The sequence below is a fragment of the Papaver somniferum genome, chromosome 7 (assembly GCF_003573695.1).
Source record: "Papaver somniferum cultivar HN1 chromosome 7, ASM357369v1, whole genome shotgun sequence".
Classification (NCBI taxonomy): Eukaryota; Viridiplantae; Streptophyta; class Magnoliopsida; order Ranunculales; family Papaveraceae; genus Papaver; species Papaver somniferum.
The window spans coordinates 18,438,471-18,447,579 of NC_039364.1; the positions used below are offsets into that span (position 1 = coordinate 18,438,471).

The 9,109-nt window shown below is 35.8% G+C and overlaps 1 protein-coding gene across 1 annotated transcript; it reads left to right on the forward strand.

Annotated features, from left to right (window-relative positions):
- Window positions 1-1,057: 1,057 nt before the first annotated feature.
- Window positions 1,058-8,783, forward strand: LOC113296564 (MMS19 nucleotide excision repair protein homolog). Its single transcript, XM_026544862.1, has 20 exons — window positions 1,058-1,199; window positions 1,349-1,411; window positions 1,532-1,586; window positions 1,681-1,778; window positions 1,916-2,074; window positions 2,189-2,248; window positions 2,344-2,532; window positions 3,020-3,073; window positions 3,797-3,883; window positions 4,006-4,726; window positions 5,183-5,562; window positions 5,866-5,939; window positions 6,086-6,191; window positions 6,361-7,250; window positions 7,421-7,496; window positions 7,595-7,706; window positions 7,862-7,938; window positions 8,095-8,175; window positions 8,257-8,336; window positions 8,452-8,783. Exons 1-20 carry the CDS (start codon window positions 1,134-1,136, stop codon window positions 8,483-8,485), a joined length of 3,462 nt encoding a protein of 1,153 aa, XP_026400647.1. The 5' UTR covers window positions 1,058-1,133; the 3' UTR covers window positions 8,486-8,783.
- Window positions 8,784-9,109: the final 326 nt, after the last annotated feature.

A 9,109-nucleotide genomic window follows, 5' to 3' on the forward strand; every position in this document is an offset into this window, starting at 1 on the left:
CCAAAATCTAATTCCATATAAGCATAACTATTCCCCAATTTATGAGAATATCACCTGTCGTGGGTTCTTATTTTTTTAATACTCTATGAAATTACTTCATCACGAAAAACTAAAAAACAAAAATACTTCATGAGAAGGTAATAGGTGGCTGACGCCTTGCCAAACATAAGTGCGGACAAAGCAGGAAATCCAAATCAAAATTCAACGAAATATGGATGGATACAACGCTAATTTTTCTAAATCAGTTTCTTGTTTTAGATAATGCCACGTTACATGGCGTGTAATTCACTGCTGTTAATAATATACTCCCTTTATTCCTAATCAAATAACCTACTTATTTTTAATATTTGTCCGAAATTAGCAAGATGACCTATATCATCAAACAATGAGATATTTCTAAAATTATTCTTTTAATTGATTATTGTTCGTATAAGAAATATTTATAATTTGATAATCGTGTTTATCTTCGTCACATAGGTGTTTTAAAATGTTTTTCAATGATATAGAGTTTACGAATATCCGTTGTATAGTTTGAGAGATAAGTCATTTCTAAATTTTACTAGTAATTATCCATAAGAATATAATTGTAAAAAATCCTTAAAAATCCGCATCTCTCCTCTTTTCCTCAAGAATTGCGCAAACTTGAATTAGGTCATCCATTTATGGACAATGGGAGTAATTAACTTCTTTTCAAAAAAAAATTCTTCTTAAAACAGTTGGCAAACCCTGTACCACCCCCTAGTATATGCTTCAACAGAATCACACATGGGTAAATTGATACAATAAACCTCCGACAAAATACACGCCCGTACCGTAACTCAGTAGATACATAGTCCGTCTTAGGGATTGGCGATTACCCATTCAATTATTTTGGCATTGGACGGTCCCAAAATAAGTACTATCAGGTCGGGTGAATTCGATAATAGACGTTCGTTGATATTTCAGCTGGATGATAAAAGAAATGTAAATCAATCAAATTGATCAAAACCGTTAGATCAAGTAATTTCATTTTAACTAAACTACATCACTAAACACCTTACAAATGTTCGCTTCTGTAGGAATCTTTTCGCGGCATCTTAAAACCCCTAAAAGGCTAAAACCCTACAAAAAAATTCTCTAGTGCCTGCTCTTTAATGGCGACTTCTTGGGTTCGTCACATTGAATCGTTTGTCGATTCAACTCGTCCCCTTACTCAACAGGTACATACAAACTCCTTGTTTCTCTTTGTCTTTAGGGTAAAATCACATACCCTAATAATTGCTAAGCTAGGGTTTAACTGTTCCAGATTTAAGTGATTACACAAATTGAATTTACGTAATTAATGAGACTACTTGTTATTTGTCTGCAGAATGCAAGTCTTGATGCTATTGCTACACTTATTAAGAATGATCTCGTAACCATAGAAGCATTGGTATGTCAATTTTTGTGTCTTTTTTTTTCGGAAGATTTCTTGGTGAATTATATACATTTTGTTTGATAATATGAAGGTTTTTTATTGGGTTTTTGAAATTTTTGATATGTAATTTTATAGGTTAAAGAAATGGCGATGTATTTGACAACTACGGATAATGTTCTTCGAACAAGAGGTAGATACTGCTATTGCCTTTGCAGGGATTTTGAAATTGATCATTTTTTTAGGTGTAGAAGTCGAGGTGTTTTACTAATTCGTATATTTTCCAGGCATTCTTCTTATAGCAGAGATTCTTAAATGTCTTGCAACGAAGAAATTAGACCATGGGACGATACATAGCTTGATAGGATTTTTCACAGATAGATTGGTAAGTCGATAGTGGTGTTGTATTGATATTTTAGGGTTTTCTATAGTGACATGAGTTCGTTTTGTCATATATTTTGTGTTTTTTTGTTTCTTCTCTTCTCATATGTTGTCATGTGTTGGAATGGTTGAATTATCCAGGCAGATTGGCAAGCTCTACATGGTGCACTGGTTGGTTGCCTGGCACTTTTGAGGAGAAAAGGAAGTGTTGGTGTGGTCATTGACAGTGATGCGAAAGCACTTGCTCAGTCTTTTTTGAAGAACGTACAAGTTCGATCTTTAGGAAAGAATGACCGCAAGGTGAGAGAATATATGTCATGTACATTAGTATTACTTAAGCTTTCTAAGTTCTCTCTACTGCTGCATAAAAGTTGATATTTATATTTGATTTTTTATAGTACAATGTTATTGCAGCTGTGCTTTGAGATTCTTGAGTGCCTTTTTGAACGCTACCCTGCAACAGTCGCGACATTGGTACTAGTTTGATCTTTGCTCTAGTCATCATATCTTGAATACTCTGAACCGCAAAAGTCTCACTTCGCCACATTTTATTTTCGTTTTCAATATAGGGGGATGATCTTCTTTATAGTATATGCGAAGCGATTGACGAAGAAATGGATCCTCATTGCTTAATGATTACATTTCATCTTGTGGAAGTTCTGGCACAATTATTTCCAGATCCATCTGGTCCACTAGCAGGTTATGCTGAGGAACTTTTCGAAATCTTGGGACGTTACTTCCCTATCCATTTCACTCATGTAAGAATAATGAAATTCACATGTCATGTAGTCAACCAACTTCTTTATCTTTCTATAGCATCAAATCGGTCACCTTTGACTGAAAATAAAGGGTGCCAGACATTTTGAGCTATGGATTTTTATTTGTTAGTAAATCTACTGTAATTTAGCTGAAAACAACTTATAAGTTAGCATGATACACAACTCTAGATGTCAATAAGTTTATACTAACTTTAATATTAGTACTTCTGTTCAATTTTTATAATGTACTGTCTGTCTAATAGTATGTCAAACATATAATTGACATCAAAACATGTCCTTGAGAAACTTATATCATTCAATCACAATTTTTTCTGTTTTTTGGTTATTCGTGGCAAACATATCATACAAACATAAGCTATCTTTTTCCTGGTTTGTGTAAGAAGAATATCTGGAACAACTTCCTGTTTTAACCCTCTGTTACACTTTGACTCGGTTTTGATTATATATTTATACTTCTTTCTTGCAGCCCAATAGTAACGCATTTGATATTACAAGGGATGATTTGGCAAGAGCTCTAATGGTACGTGAACTACTTTTATATGCTTGAGGACATTAGTTGATTATATAGGTATTCATAATTTATCTATGCTATATAACGAACAGAAAGGCTGTCTTAGTTGTTTTTGTGATATTTAGGCCCTGAGTGGAACGTGTTCAAGAGAAACATTAGTTTCTGTTTATGTTTACCTTACAAGTTACAAGCATTTAACAAGAATACCTGTTTACCTTTGACCGTGTTTTGATAACACCGAAAACCAAAATCCAAATACCTGAGAAATATTTTAAGCATTGCAGTCGAAACTGTCGATAGTAGTTAATGAACTAAGTTTTAAGCTTTAACAAATGTTAAAATAATCATTTCGATGTCCCTTTGTAGTCTTATGATAACTACTGGATTACTGTAACTTATATTTCACTTCTTTAGAACCCCTACAGTCTTATGGAAACTTTCTGAAACTGGAAAATTTCACTCAAACTCTAAACAGACTAAAAGTATCATTCAATTTTAAGCTGCAGAAGTTACAACTCACATTGCAAAAGTACAAAAATCTTCTCTTGCTATTATCCGTTGCTATTCAGAATGTGCTTATTAGATGCACTGTCTTTCTTACATGTTTCTGAATGTTCCAGCACAAAGAAAAGATTAAACACGTTTCTGATAATGTTCCACTAAATCATGTAGTCCTTATATTATGTTTGTAGACTCTATCTGTGCGAATTCTAACGGGAACCACTTGTGCAGCTTGCATTCTCTTCAACTCCTCTATATGAACCATTTGCCATTCCCATGCTTCTTGACAAGCTTTCTTCTTCTCTCCCTTCAGCAAAGGTATAATGAAATTAAATAAACTTGGATCCTTTCATTATGAAAGGTTCACCTCAAAGTTATGTTAGAAATGTGTATGAACTTCAGGCTGGAAGGTGCTGACCAATACTTGCTGAAATGCACAGGTCGATTCGCTAAGGTATTTAAGCGACTGCATAGTGAAGTATGGGACTGATAGAATGGGAAAACACAGGACAGCTATTTGGTCGTCTTTGAAAGCAGCAATTTTTGCTTCATGCCAGGAGGAGCCTATATTTTCAGGGCTTTCAGAGGTAGATGGCAAGAAGATTGATGAGAACGAAATTGCAAAGGAAGCTCTAATTTGTTTGCAAAAATTCATCTTCCAAGATGATGCTTCTGTTCTGGGATTGATTTTTGGAGATAAGGAGATAGATATGATTCTCAGTTCTATTATAAGCAGTAAGAGTTACAATAACATGTCAAAGGAAAGCAAACAGAAACTACATGCACTTGGATGTATTCTCTCTACTTCAGTGAAAGTCTCCACTTCTTGTTGTAATAAGGTCTTCCAAAAATTCTTTCCTCGATTGGTGGATATCCTTGGGCTCTCTACCGAAAATTCATCTAGGGGTTTCACTTCAGATGACACTACTGGATTTTCTGAAGAACTGAATTTTGGAGCCCTTTACCTGTGCGTTGAGCTTCTTATTGCTTGCAGATGTTTGATAATTGGATCGGGAGAATGTGCTCCCCAGCCTGTTTCAGCAGAAGACCCTTGGTGTTGCTTGCTTAAAGAATATTCAGGTTCATTAACCAATGTGCTACATTCTATTCTGGTAACAAGTTTGAAAGGAAACACTAGCGAAGCTTGTATTCACTATGGAGGTATACCCATTTACTCGTGCTATGTCCTTTTTAACGTACCTGGAAATGTTTTAGCTAATCAACTTAATATAGTCATGAATAACAGTGTTCATGCACTTGCTCAGTGCATAATGTCATCCTGAGCTAAATTGCTGCAGCAATGCAATTATTGTGAATATTTTTGGTTCTGTTCTTTCTTTGTGGGAACGGGCAAAAAGATAATGTTGTCACTTAAATTCCTAATCAGTTGTGATGTTCTAAGATATAGTAAACAATTTTAATGACCTCATGGATCCTGGAAATTTTAATTATACCTCCCTTTGCATGTCAGAGCTGTTAAAAATGACTAGCATCTCTTCTAGTTCTTTCTCTTTGATAACAGCATATGTTATTCAGGAGATTCATAGTTTATTTAGTTTAACATATTCATCAGTACATGAATCAGTTCTTATGCTAATTCTTTGTCATTATCTTCAGTGAAGGGTATGCAGACTCTGGCTACATTTCCAGGATGTTCATTGCCTATATCAAAGTTGATATTTGAAAGAATTCTGGCGATCCTTGTATCAGTTATCAGTGACAGTCTTGAAGACACATTTCTCTGGAGAATTGCCTTAAATGCGTTGAGGGAAGTTGGCATATTTATTGAACAATCACATGATTCTGAGAAGGCAAATATCTATATGGCTATTGTAGTGGAAAAGGTTGTTTCGTTGGTTTCTGTTGGTGAGTCTAGTATGCCACTTCCACTGCGGCTAGAGGCTATTTCTGTCGTTGGTGCAGCTGGGAAAAGTTTTATGCTTAGGGTGTCTCAAGTCTTGGAAGAAGCCATTTCGAAGAATCTCTTTTCTGCATTTGTACGTATACCTATGACTTCACATCTTGCTTTATTTTCTTATCTTTGGAAGTTTTTTTCCTCTCGTTTTGTCATTTGGAAACTTAATATCTTTGCTAAAGTGGATGACATAAGATAAGTCATCATGACAATGAGTGCTAGAGGGGAGACTAATGGTTGGTGACCAGACAGTTCACAACTTTTAACTTAAGCCATGAGGATCACTTATGATATCTTTTCTGTATCCAATTATTCCTTTCTTCATATTTGATGGTCCTGATTGCATTTCTTTCATCTTATTGTCTCATTTTATATTTCTTTGCAGGTGGAAGGAAACCTGCAATCAGCTGAGATTGTAGGTCCGCTGCTGGAATGCTACTCCAATAAGGTGCTCTCATGGTATGTACCACAAAATCCTTTTGTTACTAATCTTTTATTAGGAAAAACCGAGAAGCTTAACATAAGAGTGGAAATAGGAAAAATGGTAGCTTGGTCCCCGGCATCAATCATTGTTCTGCTGTTTTAATGCGTAGTTTGTTAACCAGGTTCCATAAAAGTGGAGATGTTGAGAAGGTTGCTTTTCGTTTTGCTTTTGGAATATGGAATCAAGTAGAAAGCAACAAGAGTTTCAACATTGGTGACCAAGGAAAAGTAAGTTCTGTTACCAACTTTATGTTTTGTATCATCTTCCAAAGGCTGGTTGATGAGCCAAAAGCATATCTGAAGTCTTAGCTTCTGGTTTTAGTTCGAAATTTGAATTAGTGACATAAGATTATGATGTGTGATACTAAATAACTATCTAAAATCTTTTAATTTTTAGGAGCTTCTTGGTGAAATGATGACAGCTATGAAGCTGGCTGTTGCAGATTGTTCAGAGGAAACTCAGGGTTTGATTGTTCAGAAAGCTTGTAGCATACTTGAGTCGAGCACATCTTTCCCATTGAAGGAGATCATTTCTGAACCTAACAAAGTGTTACAGTCTTCTGCAACTGTCTATGGTCTTCCATGTAGAGATGAATTGGTTATCTCACTGTTTGCATCAGTTATTACAGCACTTCGTCCCAAGACCTCCGTCACCAGTGTGAGAGAAATATTGAAGTTCTTCACGATCATGCTTCTAAGAGGACATGTTCCATCAGCTCAAGCATTAGGTTCTATGATCAATAAATTGGGCGTAAATATCAGTAATATGGGAGTCTCAAATGCATGTACTTTGGAAGAAGCGTTGGACATAATCTTCAATAACGGTTTGCAAAGTGCCTTGAGTAGTTACCTCTTAAAAGACACCCCCATGGATAATGGTGACACGGATCTTTTGGATTTATGCTCTGACGTTGACGACAGTTGTATAGGAATCCAAGCCAATGCTATAGTTGGATTAGCATGGATTGGAAAAGGTTTGCTAATGCGTGGGCATCAGAAACTAAGGGAAATTGTAATGATTCTATTGAGATGCTTACTTTCAACTGGCAATCAAAGCTCCTTGCCATTGGAACAGGAGCTGTTGGGAGGTTACAAAGAAGATGATATGATTCTTGTTCTGATTATGTCTGCAGTTAATGCATTTGATGTTCTTATAAGCGATTCTCGTGCTTGTTTAAATAAACAGTTTCATGCAACCATAAGACTACTTTATAAGCAACATTTCTTTTCAACTATGACGCCAATTCTACTTTCTTCAATAAAGGATTCCCACTCATCAACTACAAGGTACACAAGCTGAGTTCTTATCTTCAGATGCTCCTTTTCACGTTTGATAATTGATCAGTTCTGTCGCTAGCTATGAATTTTGTATTCACTTACAGTTTTCAACTCTTCTTGAACTTGCGTATTTTTATAGTCTGTTTGTATATACTAACACTGCTATCTGTAAATGCCAGATCCATGTTATATCGGGCTTTTGGACATGTTATTTCTAATACTCCAATTTCTGCTGTTGTGACTGATTCAAAGAGGGTTAGCTTCAGAAACTTTGAAATGTTTGATTGTGCTTTTGTAGGCAGTGTAGTTTTTTATAATCATTCTTAACTTGTCGTTCTTTTTTTTCATGTCAGGTCATTTCTGCATTGTTGGATAGTTTGTCCTTGTTGAGCTTGGATGATCGAGATAAAGATCTGATGTACAGCCTCTTGCTCGTCTTATCAGGGATTATAATGGATGAAAATGGTGAGATTATTGTGTTATCTGTGTGTGTATCCAATGTGTCTTGATTGTTTAATTTGTATCATAAAAGCTAATCAGTTGTAGATTTCGTGAGTATTTCAATCAGCTGGTGTGCATTTTGCATAATGATAAGCGCATTGTTTGTTCTTATTACGCAGGGCAAGAAGCTGTAACAGAGAATGCATCCATCATTATAAATCGCCTTCTTGGACTAATTTCATTCCGCCCTATGATGGTATAACTTTCTCTGGATCTATAATTCCAATCCGTAACCTATATTTTCGTAGTCTTGCTTTTTGCAATTTGCATCTTTACATATCCTGCATTTTTCCTATTTTCTTTTTAGACAAATCTAACTACTCTCTACTCTACACCCTTGGACATGTTGCAGCTTGTTAGGGAGACAGCAATTCAATGTCTTGTTGCCATGTCAGGGCTCCCCCACACAAGGATTTATCCCATGAGACCACAGGTTGATATGATTACTGCTTGAGACTTGTAATATGGTAATTTTCTATCGCCCATATGTATAATACGATGACATTCTGCTCAGGTAATACAAGCAATTACAAGTGCTCTTGATGATCCAAAGAGGGCAGTTCGTCAGGAAGCTGCTAGGTGTCGTCATGCATGGTAAGATTTTGTAGTCCTTGTTTATTTATTTATTTTTTTCGGAATCCTAATAATGTATGAGCTTGTATTTTGTAGTGCTGTTATAGACTCTAACGACTGTTTGACTGAAATGCAGGGTATCTCTCGCATCAGGAAGTACTCGTTATTGAAGACATATCTACCACATCTGTACAGAGCAAAGTCCTTGCTGATAGACATATCCACAGTAGATAAACCCGTTTGAGAATCATGTATCACCATTATTAGTTACAAGTTAAAACCTTTGCCATAGCCATAATCCATATGTGGTATTGTTCAATCTCATTCCTGTGGGAAATGATTAAGAAAAGTCTTCAAATCTTGTTGATTTCAATTTCAGGAGGAGAAACTAAGGCATTTTGGTTTAGTAGAAAATGCAATGAATTTTAGGGATTTGAGAAATGGAGAAATTGCTGATAGATTGACTAATATTGGATACTGGTAGAAAGAGTGTTCATTAAATGGGGGTAAAAACTTTTGATAATGCATGCAGTCTAGGGACATCGGCATTGAGCTTGGGCTGCTCTTTTTACCCCAAAATACCAAGGTTGCTCTTGATTTCAAAGATATTGACCCTAGTAGATTTTTGAGTCAATTGCTTTTTGGTTCATTTGAAGGGTGGCAGCTGGGCAGGGGTGCACAAAGGGATGAACGAGGAAAACCTTAAAACTGATGTTTTTAGTAAAGTGGCCATTGCACTCAATATTTGTGGCGACACACCCACCCTCTGACCATGTAGTTTTCATAGAGATGAC

What these genes read in the sequence shown, in the direction of transcription:
- LOC113296564 (XM_026544862.1), top strand. Translation starts at nt 1,134, where the DNA reads ATGGCGACTTCTTGGGTTCGTCACATTGAATCGTTTGTCGATTCAACT. An exon ending in ATTTGGCAAGAGCTCTAATG is followed by an intron (nt 3,074 to 3,796) that starts GTACGTGAACTA and finishes CCACTTGTGCAG; the next exon opens with CTTGCATTCTCTTCAACTCC. An exon ending in TCCCACTCATCAACTACAAG is followed by an intron (nt 7,251 to 7,420) that starts GTACACAAGCTG and finishes TGTAAATGCCAG; the next exon opens with ATCCATGTTATATCGGGCTT.